General features: G+C 45.9%; 3 protein-coding genes across 6 annotated transcripts in view; 1 reads left to right on the plus strand and 2 right to left on the minus strand.

The window, feature by feature from the left end:
- FKBP15 (FKBP prolyl isomerase family member 15) overlaps positions 1 to 8,593 on the plus strand; it is a 35,772-nt gene extending 27,179 nt beyond the window's left edge. For 3 of the 4 annotated variants that reach the window (XM_048512559.1, XM_048512562.1, XM_048512561.1), the window contains 6 exons: positions 281 to 373; positions 1,167 to 1,277; positions 2,044 to 2,151; positions 3,327 to 3,958; positions 5,170 to 5,263; positions 6,726 to 8,593. In XM_048512559.1, the coding sequence (XP_048368516.1) occupies positions 281 to 373; positions 1,167 to 1,277; positions 2,044 to 2,151; positions 3,327 to 3,958; positions 5,170 to 5,263; positions 6,726 to 6,803 (1,116 nt within the window). In that variant the 3' untranslated portion in view covers positions 6,804 to 8,593. The remainder of the gene's footprint in view (positions 1 to 280; positions 374 to 1,166; positions 1,278 to 2,043; positions 2,152 to 3,326; positions 3,959 to 5,169; positions 5,264 to 6,725) is intronic. The other variant, XM_048512560.1, reaches the window with a different exon arrangement.
- Positions 8,594 to 10,871: 2,278 nt separating this feature from the next.
- On the minus strand, positions 10,872 to 12,754 carry LOC125442087 (E3 ubiquitin-protein ligase rnf152-like). The gene has a single exon (XM_048513225.1). It carries the CDS (start codon positions 12,624 to 12,626, stop codon positions 11,979 to 11,981), a length of 648 nt encoding a protein of 215 aa, XP_048369182.1. The 5' UTR covers positions 12,627 to 12,754; the 3' UTR covers positions 10,872 to 11,978.
- Positions 12,755 to 16,169: 3,415 nt separating this feature from the next.
- Positions 16,170 to 18,721, minus strand: part of LRSAM1 (leucine rich repeat and sterile alpha motif containing 1) — a 34,671-nt gene continuing 32,119 nt past the window's right edge. The window contains exon 25 of the mRNA XM_048512096.1: positions 16,170 to 17,782. Within this exon, the coding sequence (XP_048368053.1) occupies positions 17,657 to 17,782 (126 nt within the window). The 3' untranslated portion in view covers positions 16,170 to 17,656. The remainder of the gene's footprint in view (positions 17,783 to 18,721) is intronic.

Genomic DNA, 18,721 nt, shown 5'->3' on the forward strand with positions numbered 1-18,721 from the left:
AACGTATGCCCTTAGTTGACGAAAGAAATGGGCGCATGTAAAGTCTGTAGCTTGTTTACCCAGAGTGCAAGTGAGCAGAGGTCCAATATGTTAGAGGTTTCTGTTGAACCTTATTTTGAAAGAAAAAGTCACATTTTAGAGTAGTGAAATTCGTTTATTGTATTTGTGGAGCCTGTTGCTGAATACAAAGCCCCTGACCCCTTTACAAAGGGCACAAACTTGCATAGAAGAGAATACTCAACTGCCATGGCTTACAGTATCCAACTTGGTTTCCTTCCAGTTATTGCAGCTCAAAACCACCAAGGGTTCAGAGGACGAGAAGCTCTCTGTCTTGCAAGAGCAGCTGGAACAGCTCGAGCCTGTGAAAAGCAAGGTGAGGAGAACCTTCCCTGTTGTACACCAAGCCTCTCTTGTTTTTTCTTCCTCACATGTACTGGGGACAGCACTGGATGTATCTGCAGTTCAGATGGGTTCTGAGAATCTCTTTGCAGCCAACTCCAAAGAACAGGACATAGTTATGTCTTTTGGGAGGTGTCTGAAAGCCTTGGCACAAAGCTGTGGTTGGGAACAGTGAAATGAGAAATACTCTGCCGGACCATCATGTTTCTGTCACTCTCCTGGCATTAGCAGCAGTGGCGTAGTGGTTAAGAGCAGGTGCACTCTAATCTGGGGGACCGGGTTTGATTCCTCGCTCTGCCACTTGAGCTGTAGAGGCTTATCTAGGGAACTAGATTAGCCTGTGCACTCCAACACATGCCAGCTGGGTAACCTTGGGCTAGTCACAGTTCTTTGAACTCTCTCAGCTCTACCCACCTCACAGGGTGAAGGGCTGTGGGGAGGAAGGGAAAGGATATTGTTAGCCCCTTTGAGTCTCCTTACAGGAGAGAAAGGGGGGGTATAAATCCAAACTGTTCTTCTTCTTAATGGAAATTATCTAAAAATCATAATGTCCCATCTTGCCTTCAAGGAGCTCATAGCAACCCTGTGAGGCAAGCAAGGCTAAAAATAAATAATATAGAAAGTCTCTTGCACAGAACCTCATGGCTGAGCAAACATTTGAACCCAGGATTCTCTACCTGATGCCCAGCACTCTAACCACTATATGACATGGTGTTCTCATGTAACCCAATTTCTTCTTTCTCTCCCCCCACCCTGCCCCCACCCAGTACTTAGCTTTACAGTCCCAAGTAGCTGCTCTCAAGGCACACTATGAGGAGCGGATCCAGGACCTTGAAAAGCATCATGGGAGACCTTCATCTGTGGACTCCACTGAAGAGGTGCATTTTCTCCCCTTTACTTGTTCAGCATTGCCCTGATTGGAGTTAGTGAGTAGTGTCAGCAGTACTGGTTCGGTAGAAGCAGGGAGGACCCCATGAACCAGAAGTGCCCTGGAATTTCTCACCTGGAGGCTTAACTCCTCCAAGAAAGAGTGTTGCAGGTTTACCACAGATTTAAAAAAATTTGGTAGGAGTAGTTGTAACAACACTGCTGTGCTCTTCTGGTTCAGAGAAGAACCCTTGCAACATTATCCCAGCTCTTCATCATGTTGTTGCCATAAAGGGCACAGCTGCAAGGCTCTTTTGTGCTCCCTTTGCAGATGCTGATAGGTTTACCTGCTCTAGCCAGAAGGGTGCTATGGCACTGTTGCAGCTGCATCTCTCTTCTGCCTGGCCCACACGATTCCCTCCTGGCACCCTTTGCTGTTCTGATCTAAGAGGCACAATCTGATGACCCATTTTTGTATCTCATTGGGGCATCCTTTACCACAAGCTTCCTGCCGCCTTCCTAGCCTTCTTCTTCTGCCCTGCCCTGCATGTACCAAAGATGACTGTAAGGTGCTTCCATAAAAAAGTTAATACCATTTTTTTTGTTACTGTACATACCTGGAAGTTGTATGCAAATGTTAGACAACACCTTCTTTTTCTTGATGGCACACCTAAAAAACTAGCCTTCCTTTTTGGTTAAATACATTACTTTCTGGCCTCTCCCCAGGGAGAGAACCTGCTTCTTGGCTTTATTATTTTCCAACATGTCATTCTCCAGGTGAAGAAGATCATGAACCAGGTGTTTCAGTCTCTGCGGGGTCAGTTTGAGCTGGAGGAGCCCTATACTGGCAGAGAAGTCTTGGGCATCGTTATGAACACCATCAAGGTACAGCTGATACATAAATTCCATCCCAAGAGAAGCCAAATTCCTCAGCCCCCAAATTGAGTGTGCATCATAAATTACACATGTCTGTTAAGCTGCATTAAATCAATCTGATGCGGCTGGACACAGGAGGAGCAAGAACCTGGAAGTCCTATTTATTCCTGACTCATCTTCTGAGATTTTGGTAAACATTACCAACATAATTTTAAGCATGCGTTTGCAGCCACGGAGGCTAGGAAATTGTAAAGCTGAGCTGATGGGTCCTCGTAGTTTCTCTGCGCAGCCACATGATCATAGCATATGAGGGCGACCCTGGAAATGGGCACTGTTTTCCAAAAGGATGGAGGGGAGCATCTGCTGACCAGCCCTGAGCAGGAAGTAACTGGCTAAGCTGGGCAGTTGGGTGAAGTGAGGCTGAGCGGGGTGGCCCCATTCATTCAGTCCCTCATCATGGCAGGGCCAGGTGAGGTGAGGGTGGACTGAAGGCTGAGTCCCTTACTGCAGTGAGTCCACCTTCCCTATGCCCCTGGCTGGCGCCCACCGCTTTTTTGCTTTGGTGGGAGTGGACCCCAGTGATGGCAAACCTATGGCACTTCAGATGTTCATGGCCATGCTGGCAGGGGCTGATGGGAATTGTAGTCCATGAACATCTGGAGTGCCATAGGTTCGCCACCACGGCCCTAGACCACTGGCCCACTGGGACTTGGCCTGAATGGCCAACCTGCCCTGTAGCGTGAATCGACTGCTGCTGAGAAATGATTCTAGCATTCGTATATCTACTCAGTTGTGAGATGAGAAAGGCTGGAGCTGTGTGGCCTTTCTGTGAACCTACTGAAGCTCTTCTACTTGATCAACACAAATTTTACTCCACCGCTTTTAAGATTTTTTTCCAAGCGATGGCCATAAGCGTTCAAGCTTATTTTATAGTTCATAAGGACTAGAACCTTCCTTTTAAACCAAAGTTGGGAGGTTGATTTGCCCCATCATTCCTTGGGTGATTTGCCAGCTCCTCACTGTGAGCTGAAGCCCAATGCACTGGGGAAATAAATACATAGAGATGTATTTATTTTTATTGACCCCAGCGGATCTAAAGGAAGGAAAAGAGAGGATTTTAGATTTGTGTTGGCAGTGAGTGCCTTTGTGGCAAGCAACCCTTCACTCCTTCTGTTTGCTTTCAGACAGTAACCCTGCAGCTGCTGGAGAGGCATGAGGATAGGGAAGAGAGCAGCAGCGAAGACGACGCCCCAGGCTCTGCGGAGGAGAAAAGAGCAAGTCCTGTGGACCCAGAGGAGGATCCCAGAAGCTCTTCTCCACTCAAACCACCACTTTCAGTGCCTTCAGTTCCCCCCGACCCTCCAAAGGAAGCATTAGCCCATCTTCCTTCTGCCTCTCCTGAAGGAGGCGAGGGCAACCTGGCAATTGCCATGTCTGAGGCACAGGCCTTAGAATCACATACAGAACAAACCTCCTCAGCCTTTAATAAGACCGCAAAGCCTGATACAAAGCTGGAAGTCCTGGCCAGCGAGGAAGAGGGACACTCTGGTTGCTCTGAACAAGTGGACGCAAGTGCTGAGAATGAAATCTGCTCAGTCAACTCAACACTCGCTGCAGCAGGAGCATCAGAGCCTTCTGAGCCAACAGCGGAGGAGGCAGAGCACAAGATGACAGAATCCACACTGGATCCAGACAGAGGAGAGACTTGCCTGGATGTTCCAAACCAGAATGCTGAAATTGCTCCTGTGGCCAAAGAACACAGCTCAGCAGAAACTCAGCAAGGAGAAACACCCAAACCTTCTCAAGTAGATTCTGGGTCAGTCTCAGGAAGGGCGTGTGCACGCCCGCACGCTAATTGCATTTATTTCACTTCCTCCCCATTTGCTGGCAATTAAGACCTGCTGCAGGACAGAGCTAGCTGGCTTTGGTAGTGCGTGATCTGCCTTTATTTCTTTCCTTAAATCTCCCCAGTCTACCAGACTTTATAACACAAGCAGCTGCCTTATACTGAATCAGGTCCCTAATTCCTACACCGCTGGCAACTCAGACAAGCAGCAACTCCAGAGTTTCAGGCAGAAGTCATCACTTACTACCTGATCTTTAGCAGGAGATGCCCAGGATTGAACCTGGGACTTTCTGCATTCTAAGCAGGTGCTGCTGAGCCATGGCCTTTCCCTTTGCCAAGCAGGAGTGAATACTCAAGATCACTAAGTGGTAAAGACCTGGCCAGTTTGCATTGTGTAAAGTGCCCGTGTGGAGCCATGTGGTATAGTGGTTAAGTGCTTGCACTGCCACTCACACGGTCAGGAGTTCGAGCCCCCTGTGGGTCAGATATCCTGGCAGCTGGCTCATGGTCAACTCAGCCATCCATCCATTCCTTGGTCGGTAAATGAGTACCTAGCACATAACTAGGGGATAGAGACTAGCCGGGGAAAGCAATGGCAAACTTCTCCACAAGAACGGCTTGCCTATGAAATCACTGCTTGCAGTGGTACCCCAGGGTGAACACGACTGAAGGGGAAACTTTACCTTTTTAAAGTGCCCGTGCGCACTTTCTTTTGAAGGATCATGCTGAATTAGACCTATTCAACAGTTTTTACAAGAACCTCAATTTACCAAGCAGGCTCTGATGGGTCACACTCTGCCCTCTGCCCATCCCTGCTTTAGGTCACAACCCCTGTGCCTTTCAGCAGCAGTGCCAGCTGAGCTATGGACCCCGTTGTGTTCCGTCTTCCTTGCTGAGCCTTCTTAGGACAGCAAGCATATGACTGCAGAAACTGTACGGTTTGACCAGTGTGGTGCTCTGAACTTCCCGCTTGTGGCTTGCCTCCCAACACCATTTAAAACTAACTGCCTTTTAGTCCTCTCTTACAAATTGGGTATACACCCCAGGACTCAAATGCTAAGAGGCGGGGAGCAAATGTGATTGCAGCAATTCTGTATGCATAAGCTTTTACGTACAGCATCCACCCCTCCCTTTCCTGAAGTCGTATAATTTCCCTTTGTTCCTTTTCTTCCTTTTCTCAGTCTCCATGAAGATCAGGGCAGTACATCTAAAGGTGTAACTCACAAGTCCCATATGTCAGGAGGGCAACAGGAAGAGGACGAGGACGAAGAATTGGTAAGGAGATTGGGGGTGGGGGCTCATTCCCAGAGGATTCTGGGTTTGGCACTTTGGAGCATGCCGTGGAGGTGAAGAAGAAGAGAAGAGTTTGGATTTATATCCCCCCTTTCTCTCCTGCAGGAGACTCAAAGGGGCTTACAATTTCCTTGCCCTTTCCCCCTCACAACAAACACCCTGCGAGGTAGGTGGGGCTGAGAGAGCTCCGAGAAGCTGTGACTAGCCCAAGGTCACCCAGCTGGCGTGTGTGGGAGTGTACAGGCTAATCTGAATTCCCCAGATAAGCCTCCACAGCTCAGGTGGCAGAGCTGGGAATCAAACCCAATTCCTCCAGATTAGATATACGAGCTCTTAACCTCCTGCGCCACTGCTGCTCCACTAGCCATGGAAGCCACTAGCATTTGGAATGGCAGATCCATGTTTAATGTTTGGGGGTCTTATCTGTACTTAGAGGTGTGGGCATTTAGGCAGGCCAGTTGCCTTATCTTTCTGGTGCTGGGGTGGTGCTGGTTGTTAAAAAACTTCTAGCTCATGTAACTGGGAAATGAACTTGGGTTTGCTCACGATTGATAATGATCAGAGGAGAAGAGATATCTTCCCTGCCTTTTTCATGGCTAGCTACAGCATAACCAGTAACAGAATCAAGGAAATAGGTGCACGTTTGCTTAAACAATTTAGGGCCTTGAAGAGTGGAAGAAGACTAGAAATAAACAGTTGAGAAACTTTCCACCCATGCTAATCTCTCTTTCAGAACCCTGTAAGCTTATAGGGGCTTGAGCAGACCGATATTATAATCATTGTTCTCTCCCCCCCCCCACTTCCATTAACACACAATCCTCCATACCTGTTGGAGGCTAATGAACATGCTCAGTTCTTTTCTAGCTGGTTGAGGGACAGAGTTACTGCTTTTGTCAACATATGTATGTATGCGTGCACAACCAGCATTTGCTTACCTGGGGAATCTCCCCAGTGTGCAGAAATCACTCCTTTAACTGCAAGTGGCCCCATTTGTTTTCTGGCTCATGGGCACTTCAACTCATTTATTATGCGATCAAGCAGGCCCAAGCGGACCTTTTCCCTGTCCCAAATATTCCTCCCCAAGGATTTCTTAAGATTGCTTAATTCCCAGCCTGCCCCACCCCCATATTTTTTTCCTTTAACTCTCAACTTTATAAGGGTAATGAGCATATTCTGCCCTCAACCAGCTAATCTTAGCTAATTCCCTTTTTAATTTAAGTGTTTTACAAACCTGAGGACCGTGTGAAAACTGTCTGTCGGTGGTTTGGCTGTGTTGCTTTTGTGACTGATGCAAACTGCCCATTTTTGCCATTAGACATCATGATGGTAGTGACATATCTAATTCACATCCCAAAATGTAACTTTTGTTAGCACGAGATGTTCATGACCCAGTCTGTAACCTTCTCAGCAGTGTTGACCTAACTTATCTCTTGGGGATTTTCAGAGCATGAAGGGCCGACCGCCTCCAACTCCTCTCTTTGGGGATGACGATGACGACGATGACCTGGATTGGCTTGGGTGAACAACACGGCAAGACTTAGGGTGGGTGCAAGTTGATTGAGCGGCCATGGCCTGAAATGGATGGAACTGTTGTAGTGGAGCTGCCTGGATTGCTTATTCAGGGCAGGGCAGCCCCTGTAAGTTGCTGACCATTATTTGCAGGGTGGGGGGTTAAAGACCTTGTCCTCGTGTCCTGACTTCTGTGAACCTGGACCGATTCAAGAAGTCAGCCTCTCTCTTTCTTGCATGCACATATCTGTCCTACTAATCCTACTTATGCAAACAAGGAGGTGGAGGAGGGGCCGGGGTTGTGCCCTCCCCAGCTGCAGGATTCCATCTCCATGTGAACATCAGCACAAAGGCTCAGAGGTGTTTAGCTTTTATCCTCCAGCTCCCCAGCCTTTGGCTGGTTTTCAAAAGAATCTGTCATTCCAAACCCATGCCTCTGCATATTTTGATTGCAGGCACATGTAGGTCGGCTAGATATTGGGGCAATTCCCCGCAATGCCTTGCTTGCACATAGTGGTGGGTAGGGGTGAGCAATGTAGTTAGCATTTTGTTTTGCTTTCTGCCTGGTGCTGCAGGAGGGTCCAATCCTTTGCCACTAGCAGTTCCTTAAGTGCCGACTCGTTGCTGGAAATCTAAATTGCTAGAGGCCTCTGAAAGGTGAGAAGCAGCATGCATGGTTGACTCTATTATCCTTTTCATGGATGAAGAGTAGTGACTGCTGTTCTCTTGACCCCTGGAGTATTTCTAGTGACCTTTAATCCTGTTCAAATAGCCTGTCCCATTAACCTGAATGTGTGTGTTGGTGCGGGGGGGGGAGCATCTTTGGCTTACCAGTAAACCAGATGAAATGTTAAACTAATCTTGGCTAGCCTTTGGTTTTCAAGTTACTTTGCACAAAACAGGTTATGTTGACCTCCAGTGTGAAACGACCTGTTTAAAGAAGAGATTTCAAGTCGCTCCTTGTGTCTATAATTCCACAACCACCCATATGCGAACCTTAAAAATACACACGTCTGGGACAGGGTCTTGATTTTTTCCTTCCATATGGGACCAGCTGATTATCTTGTTCTTGAGGCACAGAGCAGCATTCAAAATGAACTGTTACACATAGACTTTTTCGGGGTGCATTGGATATTACTCTTGCCTCTTTGTGCCATCAGGAGCTTCTGAAACAAGCTTGCAGAGCGAGCATCCCAAACTCTTGTTGGACTGCCTGGATACAAAGCGGATCTCCCCAGTTACAAGTGTCTAATCATGTGATCCTGTAATCATGCACACAACTCATCTGTGGCCACACAGAACTATTTTTGAAGCTGCATCAACAGGATAATCATGATGTATGTATTGTCCTCTGGCACATAATGGTGTTTCGTTGTTGCTGTTAGTCGATCAAGGCAGTCAACGTCCTTTATTCAAAGGAGAATGGATATTTAAATGTTTCATTCAACCTGGCGTACTAAGTCTGGTATTTAATTCCAAGATTTGACTGCTGCTTTTCTCCCCTCCACCCCCATCCCCTGACAAAGATTTGATTTGATAGACTGTATGGGTAAGCAGAGCACTTTGAAGGAAATGAACGCTTTTGAAGCCAGGTTGCTTACAACAAGCCAGGCCCCATGCTGTCTCCCCTCTTGTCACCGTTACGGATGCTCTGTGTTGCCCTCTTCTCTTCAGGAGTAAGCGTGGAATTGAGCAGCTTGGACATGAAACTAACCGGCGCCACGGCTCTCCTTTTGTTTAGACCTTGGCAGAATTAAAATATGAGCTCACTTCTTGAACAATAAAAGTGCAATTTAAACTGTCTTCTGGATCACCTGGTATTTTTAAAATCAGGGTTGCTTGCTTTGTTTACACTTGGCATTTATGCAGTGCTATATGAGCGTTGATGTTCTTTAACAATTGTAATAAGAGCCCTCTGTGGCTAACTCAGTATTATCCCCATATTGCAAATGCAGGTTGACAGTGAGTTTGACAGTCAGTATTTCCCCTTTTGCTGCTTATAGCCATAACCCTCCTGTTGTGCTCATTCTCCTCTCCAGATTTATTTGCTGGATCAAAGTTAACTACTTGCTGTCCAGGCTGGAGCTTTTCCTGATATTTGAACTGGTTTACATTCTAAACAAGTACAAGAATCAAAGCTTGCCGGAATCACTGCTCAGCCCCAGAACCTTTGGCTTAGGTGTAGAGCATGTGAAATGTCAGAATGCTTCCTTGTACAAAGTGTGTGCATTTCCCCACTAAGTAACCATGCCCTTTGCCTCCAGACAGATTAGTACAGAGGTGGACATGCTGTAGTAATTTATGGGACTGCAGGCGAAGATCCAGTAGGGGCCTGGTCTTAGCACAGAATCAGTAGAGCTGCGCTCCTTGGCCTTGAGTCACTGAAAAGTCTGTCCACTTTCAGGAAGGGTTTTCTGGCTCCCCTGCTTAGGCTACTTCACTAAAGCAGTTTCTAAGCAGTACAGCCTTACTATGAATCAAACTAAATGTATCTTTGAACAGTGCTCTTCTTAATTGCTTACATTGCTAGCATTTTTTTCGCATCTTTGGGCAGAGTTGTGCCCCAAAGAGCTCATAATTACCTACCCTCTCCCTAATGGCCAGACTTGTGCTTCCAACTCTGCTTTGATCCCAGACATTTGTGCTCTGCTCAGTGACTTGTTTTTTGCCCTGGAAGGAAGGATAACTGACCAATATCTTAGCTGTGTGTGAATGTGCCTGCTAGAAAGTTGTCTGCCAAAGGGGATGCTTTGGCCCGTTGTATATGGAACACTTACCTCGGGGCTTTCCATTGCGCAGTGGGCTTGTCGTGGGGTCTGCTCATGTTTCAAGGAGGCACTAACTCCTGCTGCACAGTTTTCTGCTGAGAATTTTGCAGGGCCTTCTTTTCCTGGTTCTCTTTACCCATAAAATCATTCTTAAAGACACAGCTCTCATCACACCCACTGGTCTCAAAATTGCTGGCTTTGTGAAAGCCTTTTAATTACTATTATATCAATATATTGATATTGTAGCCCTTTCCAAAAATAATCTCCCCCCTAAATGAATGAGGCAAAGCAATTCCCTAGACCACACACCGCTGACAAAGGAGACCATGTGTAGAACTGATATTCTCTCCCCCTCCTCTCCATACAAAGACAACCATACACTTCCTTCTGCTGCAGGAGAAAAGAGAGGCTTCTTTTAAAATAAAGACGTGTTTGAAATAAGGTTTTTAAAAGCCACTTTGGTTAGTGGGGAGGGCAGGAGTAGAGTGGGGAAGATGGGGTTGAGCCAAAAGAGAGCCTTCTTGTACTGTTCCTTAGAAAAGCCCTCTTTGTTATTTTATCATCTAGATACCAATATCTCAATATGAGCATTTAGAAAAGCAGGAAGGAGCTAGCTACATAGGGGGGCGGGGTTGAGGGAAAACATGTGGACAGCAATGTGAGTGAGTGAGAAAGATGGAGCTAGGTAGGCTGGATGTGGGTGGAGGGAACATGTCCAGGGCAAAGCTGTGCTCATTGGCAAATCTGCCTGCTCTGGTGGTGAAGCAAATTAAAAGTCACGCTGGAAGTAACGTCACTTCCCACGGTGAGAATGGAAAGTGAAAGCAGAACTTGAGGAAATATATCCGTACAAGAAATCTTGCTGCAGTGGACATTTACCCCCGTTGCGCACAAGACACCTTGTACATAATCAGTCTTTCTTCTAGATTGGAGCTTGGGGTGTGTATTTAGGCAGCCATTGTTGTATAGAGGTTAGAGTGCTGAACTAGGATCTGGGAGAGCAGGATAGAATTCCTTTCAGAAACCCTTAATCCAAGAGATTTTTGGGATATGTCAGCCAAACAAAAAGTTAGAAAACCTAGGTATAAATCCTCAACCTCAGTCTTGGTAGCTGCCACCAGCCCTTTTTCACTATCCAAACAGCCAGAAGCCAAGAGGCGAGCTTCCAACCTTCTTGGGATTAAATCAAGAAAGTCACCCCTTTAAGGTAGGCTACCTGCAGCAACAGTTTCAAACAGTTAGCCTAGATGTAGCCACATGAGCCTAGATGCTGGAATTAGCTTGAAGCAGCCTGAAGACAAAACACCACAAAATATAATCAAAATAATTTATTAAAATGGTGCAAGCATACTTGAATAAGAACAATAGGCAGCAAGGAATTAAAATAACAATGTCTAAACCACAAAGGACCACAATAGCACTGGTTAAAAACAACATCTAAAATGACCCATGTGCTGTATTTTTTCCTTGCCTTCAAGTCACAGCTGACTTACAACGACCCCATAGGGTTTTCAAGGCAAGAGAGATTCAGAGGTGGTTTGCCATTGCCTGATTCTGTGTCAGGATCCCAGTATTCCTTGGAGGTCTCCCATCCAAATACCAGCCGGGGTCATGGGTGTGCTATACGGAAATTGACAAATCACTATTTTGCATGTTTATGACACAGACAAGATTCCTGAATCAAATTATTTGTGTTCTCCTGGATGAAGAACATCTTTTCCTTTCTCCTGCCCCTGCCCCAAAAAAGTTGTTAAATCTCTTACAAAAGTGAATCCTTTTGTGAAATGCATGTGCAGGAAGGAAGCCTAGAGAGCTTGCTTGCCTCAAATCTTCCAAGAGTTGCAGTCAGTTCAACTGATTTAATGGCAGCAGCTGCTACTATGAATAAAGAAGGTCCAGGAAATGGTGGGTTAAAAATCCTGTCATCTTTTGGTGAGGAAAGACGACAGCAAGTATGCCCTAGACTAAGTGATGCTTTGTTTCTGAATAAGCATCTTAAGAACAGTCTGCAGGACAGAACTTCGCTAGACCTCAACTGCTATGTAATTTGGATCTCGGCTCTTGGAAACATTTAGAGCTCTGGGCAGTTTGCTGAGACTCAAATATCTAGATTGCAATTTACAAACAGAACAGAATTAATAAAACAAACTTATCCTTTTTCTGTGAGGCCTTTTGCAAGGTCTACCCTCAATCCCATCCTTGTTAGAAACAATATGCACCAGACCCCAACTTTGGGCCCTAAATCTGTCCATCCAGATGTTGGTCATAACATGACCTGTGTCCATGGGCAGGGTAGAAGAGAGTCATGTCCAGAGACCTGCGCAAAGTCCCATGGCGGTGCTGAACAGGTGAAAGGATTCTTCCTCAATTCTTCTTTCTTTGGCTGAAAAACTAAAGCCCGTCAGCATCTCTAGACTTCCTTACTTGAAGAAGACCAGTGAGAAGAAGACTGAGATGATGAGTAGGATGATGGCCACTGCAAAGCAAAGCCGGACATTTTCCACTGATGGTGGAGGTAGCTGGGAGTCTGGGCGGGGGGAGCTGCTGGGGAACTGAACCAGCAGGGTGTTTGGTAAGTCCTGCAGCTGAAACCTGCCCAAACTCCCCATTCCAGAATGGAGACCAGTGGCATACGCTGGGACTAGACTGCTGACTGTGATGATGGGTGAGCTGGCCATGTAGTTAAACTCCATGTCTAAGGCTACGGCTGAGGTCCTGACGGGCCAGCTGGGAGATCTGGAAGAGTCTTTGTCATCCACTGGCTCCTCGTCTGAGTCCATTACTTCCAGTCCTTGTGGTGCCATCTCCTGTAGAAGGGCTTCATCGTCCTTCAAGGCCTGCAGTCCTTGTTCAGGCAGAAGTGTCACCATTCGGCAAAAGGGGCAGACCACAAATGAGTACGCTGGGGTCTGGCAGACCAGTTTCCTCAGGCAGGCCAAGCAGAGGGAGTGATGGCACCACAGTAGTTTAGGGACCCGCCCGTGAGAAGCTACTCTGTAGGCTTCGTAGCAAATGCCGCATTCCACCATGTGCCTGCCCAGCTGCGCACTGGTGGGGGGCATCGTCATTTTGGTCTATGAACGTGGACTGTCTTGGACTTATTTTCTTCTAGCTACTGCAGCTTGCTTTTATGATCCCAGTTCCTCCGGTGCCTCTCTGGCGTTGGAGGTCTCCCAGCCTAGTTAACTAACAGAGCCGGTCTCCAGTGAGTGAACTGAGGATTGTGAACATCAGATAAAGCCCAGCCTGATTAGTGAAGCCCCACCCAGGCTAAACTTTAATCTTTAATTGATGACTTGTTAACAGAAGATGTATCTTTTGTTTATGCAGACTGGAAACGGGTGGGAATGCTGCTACCAGGAAGTTAAAGTGGGCCTAATACCAAACTGACAGCCTCCTTAAGGAGAAGATGGTGAGCCCAACTGGGCCTGAAAGTTGCAGGATTTCAGTTACTTGGCACAAGTGACTGGGGAATCTGCCTCTGACTTCTCATATCTTCTGCTCCATGACACTCTCAAGAGTTTGAACAGGTTGCTCTTCTCCCTCCCCAGCACTTTACCTTTAAAATTCTCACCTACTCTTAACACAGTGTGTCTGGGAACATAATCAGTCTTGTGTGTGTGTGTAAGTGTGTGTAACTTACAAAGTTATAGATTACAGCATGCCAAGTGCTCTCAGAATGTTGAAACTTCATCTGTGGGTGACTTGAGCCCAAATGCAAATACTTTTCTATAGACTTGCATTGAGTAATTCTCATGTTACATTAACAGTATGTGCAGCTGAACATGGTGACTGCAACTCCACATTTATCTAGTCTAGGTACTGGTCCCTGATTTAATGTGTAAAGTGAACAAATATTTGGTCTTGCTTACAGACGTACATACATTCATTCAGGATGCTCATAAGATTCTCAAGCCTTGCTCACGTGTTACAATGAGCACAGGTACATCTTGCATGGACATGAAAACATCTGTTTGTAAGGGCCAACAGATGTTCTCTTTACAGTTGAAATTGGGGATCAGTACCTAGGTAAATGTGTGATTTCATTTACAGATTTACCACCACATGCACTGAATGTAATAAGAGAATTACTCAATGCACATAATAAGGAAAAATGAAGGGGATAGTGTACAGATGTTCCCTGCATTTTGTAAGCAGGGCTACTGTAATGTGAACAGGGCTCCTGTTTTGGCCTGAGTCACAAATTTTATTGTTGAATATTGCAGGTGAATGCCCACACTGTTCAGTCTTGTATTATCCTTTGTCTAGAATAACCCCCCTACAAAAACTAAAAAAAACCCAACTAAAATTAATTTTTTAAAACATCTATTAAGTTTAGCAGTGCTGACTGTTATGACACCCTGTTCCTGTATTTTAAAATAATATGTTTTTTTCTAAAGGTGGAATTTCTAAATTCCCACAAAGTCAAAAGAAAGCATGTTCGTCTGCTGTTGAGTATCATTTAGTAAACATTTAGTAAACTCCATGAAAACTGATGCTCATCAGTTAAGAGATGTAAAAAATCTTGAACAGTAGCCTTTCTACCCAATTCTATGTAAATATAGTCACTGTTATTATCTGTGGGGTAGTTGACTGAGCAATATTAATACAATTGTACCCAATTGTCTATTTTTTTGTTATATTTTATCTTGCCCTTTTACAGTGGTGGTGAACCTATGGCACGGGTGCCAGAGGTGGCACTCAGAGCCCACTCTGTGGGCACGCGTGCCTTCACCCCAGTACAGAATCATAGCCTCCCCCTTCCCACCTCTCCCCGCACCGCCAGAGGCTGTTGTCGGCTGGGGCTGAGGTTCAGGGAGGTCCTCTTGAGTCAACCTGATTTGCTGTAAGTACCATCTACTGCCCTACGAGTACCCCCTCTCCCCCACCTCATTACCAGACCAGGCAGCAGGCCCAGTAACCCCGAGCTCACTTGGGCACCATGTCAGGTCCACAGAGAGCGCACCTTCCCCCACCACCTCTGCCACAGTTCGAGTGTGTGGCAGAGCACAATGCCTTTTAAGACAAAAGATCGTAATGTTTGAGTTGTTTTTTCTAAACTAAGATCTCAGTCTTCTGGTTAAATTGTTGGCACTTTGCGATAAATAAGTGAGGTTTGGGTTGCAGTTTGGGCACTCAGTCTCGAAAAGGTTCGCCATCACTGTCCTAGGGCCTCACTGTGGCGAACTTTGTTCTTTCCTCCTGCATAGTAGATTTTATCTCTCTGGAGGGCTTTGTGGGTTTTAACACAGCAAGGCATATTGTCTGCTTCAATAAACACTATTTAAACTCTGATCACACTCCTGTTTGCTAAACATTTATTACTTTTCATCTTCTACTGTTTTGTTTGTGTTAGCTTTTTTGGCATAAAAATTTCTCTTATAAAGCTTCCAGTTTACATATCATTTGTAAATACTTCTAACACTTTTTTTGCCTTTTTAAAGTTCTACATTCTAGGAATAAGCCATTAGCGCTTGTTCAATTAACTCCACTTGTATGGAGATGTTAAATAACATATTATCTTCACTGTCTGTAGTGTCACAGTTTAATTATTCCCCTTCATCTGTTTTTTTAAATAATTCCAAACTCTATTTTATTGTTTTCCACACACCTTCATGTCCTTCGACTTCGAACTGTTGTTCATGCCTGGTGTCTTATCTTGACTTTATTTCCCCTTCGTGACTGCTCTTGTGTTCAGTTGTTATCTTTTTCAGGTTATAAAAACTAGTTTGCTTCTGTTTTGCTTTAAGATTTTCTCCCACAGCTTTTTAGGTTATATTTTTACCATGTTTCTTTGGACTGCTGTGTGTGGCACAAATCTACTATATTGTTGTCAATTCTTTTTATTTTTGATTATATCGTTTCAGATATATATTTTTTCAGTCCATTAAATTTTCATCCCACCCTTCCTCATTTAGTTCAAAATCGTTTCCCATTATGTCATATTATTTTCACAACCCTATGAGGTCATATAGAATGAGTGTCTGCTCTCCTCTGCTTTGGGGTGATTTCTGGCAGTTCCTACCTTCCCTATTATTGATGCAAGCCTGCTGATATTGAACTGTAGCTAACACTCTAGGCCAGGGGTAGGGAACCTGCGGCTCTCCAGATGTTCAGGAACTACAATTCCCATCAGCCCCTACCAGCATGGCCAATTGGCCATGCTGACAGAGGCTGATGGGAATTGTAGTTCCTGAACATCTGGAGAGCCGCAGGTTCCCTACCCCTGCTCTAGGCCTTGAGTGGGGCCAGATAAGTTGTGCAGTTCTCCATATGTACAACAGGCTGTAAATCATGGTGATGCTTTGTGTATCGGTCAACTTGCAACTTTGCTTATTGCTCAGATCTGCTCAGTGATTTTGTTACATACTAAACTCATTCAGAATTAGAAAGGACGTAGAACTTATCAGTGGCATGGGGTTTTTGTGACACTCTCCGATTATGGTAGGGCATGGTTGTCTAGTAAGTACAGTGTTATTCTTCATCATGTCTGGCTAATAATATGGTTTGTTTTTAGGTGGAAAGCTGAACAAAGTCAACTAATTATGCTACTCTGAGCTTCTTGGACAAAGGGTGACGGGCAATTGTAAGGAATGAAATAACAGAAAGTCTAGGGTTCAGATCCTTTATTTCTCTTCTGGATACATGAGACAATTGCAGTGGAGGGACCAACACTGGAAAACAGATTCATGCATAACACAGTGTGACAATATACCTCTGGCAATCGCCTGCATACAGCAGATGACCTTCCACGGGCCTTCTAACTTGTCCATCTGTCCTTTGGGCCAATCTAAGCAGCATCAGTGACCATTACTTTCAGCTGACGTTGCAGTGAAAGTGTGTTCACCTGTAATGTGGTTTAGATGTCTTCCATACATGGATGCTTGGGAACTGCAGCTCTCTCAGAGAATCCTTACACCACTCCTAAACTTGTGGGAGCAAGCTGCGTTTACAACTGGTTGACATCTGTATAGAGATGTGCCCACGAAACCCACTGTGAGACAGCACAGGCACAGGGAAAAGCAGCTAAAAGAGGCTGTGATGGTCACTCCGTTGGTTTTTTTCCTGAAAGGGAAGCAGCCAACCCTGACCAGTGGCTACTGGCTATGCTCGGGGGAGGTGTCGGCTTGGCACTGTAGGTTCAATTACTGACTAATTAACTGAGAGACACTGTTAACCATAGACAGCAAAACTCTGTCCTCCACCCAACCAGGCCATCTGCTTGTTCCTCCCCCTCCACCGCGCCACTGAACAGACAAGCAGGGAGTAAGCTGCTCCTTTTGGGGGGTGGGAGGGGCACAGTATCAACTGATCCAGTTGTCCCTCCTGCCAACTTCCCTTTTGGAGAAAACAGCAGAAACAAAGGGGGAGACTCAGCATGACTGATATCGTGACTATAAAAGGGGGCGAAACAACAATGGAAAATGTGTGCTGTCATTTTCAAGCCTGTTGCGTTATTGGCAGTCTTCAGGCCGGCTGGAAAAGTAAGAGAGGGTGTTAATTAAAGAGCCGTCATCAGCATGTGCCCCCTCCAGCCCCTCCTTAAGACAAAGAAGGGGCACTTTGTGGCACCTTTGACCCACCAGCCACTGCTGCATCACAGTCTAAGATATTTAATTACTTAAAATTCCTTGTGAGAAAGAAGTGATCTCCCTCCCACTGAGACCTTTAGATCCAATCCCGTGGGCAGGCAAGGTTGGTTGGTTCCTGGCAATTCTAAATATTATTATTCTCACTCTGTGCAAGACTGCAAGCTTTTAAAAAAAATATATCTTGCAAGCTCCCAAAAATCTCAGGCTGGCTCTGAAGAACTTTCCCCAGCCTGGGCCACGTGTGTCGTTCTCTCCAAGCTGTGCCCTCTGCCTGAAATGTCTCCCATCTTGGCCTCGGGACCCCTGTAAGGGTGATTGACTAGCAATGGCAGAGGAAGGGGAACAGCAGCCATGCTTTATGAGAAACTGATGGGGACACATAGGCATGTGAGGTGCAAGGAGGTAGTGCAAATCCAGGCTTTCCCCATGGCAACCCTTGTCCCCAAACCTGAGGAAGGGGGGATAGGTGACGGGAAAGGCTGTTCCGCTGAGCTCGGTGTTGGCATCTAGCCACTGTGAAAGAGGCGTATGCGCTGCACAATCTCCTTGCGGCAGAGTGGGCAGATCTGTAAGGCCTCGGAGCAGGTCTGACAACAGCAGACATGGCCGCAGCTCAGGAAAACCATTTGAGCCTGGAAAAAAGAGAGAGAGAGTCCTCAGACAGCTGTCAAATCAAGTCTTTCCCCACCATCTCAGCCAGTCCCTCCCACGCCCTCCATCTCTTCCATTAGCCAGTATTTTTTGAACAGGGGAAGGAGTCCAGAATGCGGGCTTTGCTTGAAGGCCAAGGTAAAACAAAACGAGAAGCAGAAAATGTCTTAGGAGCAGCAGTGGCCAAGTGGTTAAGAGCAGGTGTATTCTAATCTGGAGGAACCAGGTTTGATTCCCCACTCTGCCGCCTGGGCTGTGGAGGCTTATCTGGGGAATTCAGATTAGCCTGTACACTCCAACACATGCCAGCTGGGTGACCTTGGGCTAGTCACAGCTTTTTGGAGCTCTCTCAGCCCCACCCACCTCACAGGGCATTTGTTGTGAGGGGGGAAGAGAAAGGAGTTTGTCAGCCCCTTTGAGTCTCCTAAAGTGGGGATATAAATCCAGCTCTTCTTCTTCTTCTTAGAAGCTGCTGTGAAACTCAGCGTAGGAATAGTAACAAAAACCTGTGTTGAGGCTAAATCTCTATTAAATTACAAAAGTGAATGCGGCTAAGAGCTTATGCTTGCATCAGCATGAATATATTGTTATGCACTACCAAAATGGTTTTCATCAGCAAAATATGCTTTCTGAAAGTATGGGCAATACAACAAGATGGTCTATATGGTGTTTATATGAGCAAGATTACACAACCCAAATCACTTTCATCAGCAAAATGTGTTTTCTTAAAGTATAGACAATGCAACAAACAGTCTACGGTGCTTATATTAGCAAAAAATACGTGGTGGGGGAGAGAATCTTAGCAGGACATTCTGCGATCATGAGCTTGGGGAACTGTACGTCACACATAAACTTGAGCAGGTGCTGTGGAGCAATCCTGTTCCTTCCTGGCACATGGAAACTAGCATCCAACCCCCGCA

The sequence above is a fragment of the Sphaerodactylus townsendi genome, linkage group LG12, assembly GCF_021028975.2.
Source record: "Sphaerodactylus townsendi isolate TG3544 linkage group LG12, MPM_Stown_v2.3, whole genome shotgun sequence".
Classification (NCBI taxonomy): domain Eukaryota; kingdom Metazoa; phylum Chordata; class Lepidosauria; order Squamata; family Sphaerodactylidae; genus Sphaerodactylus; species Sphaerodactylus townsendi.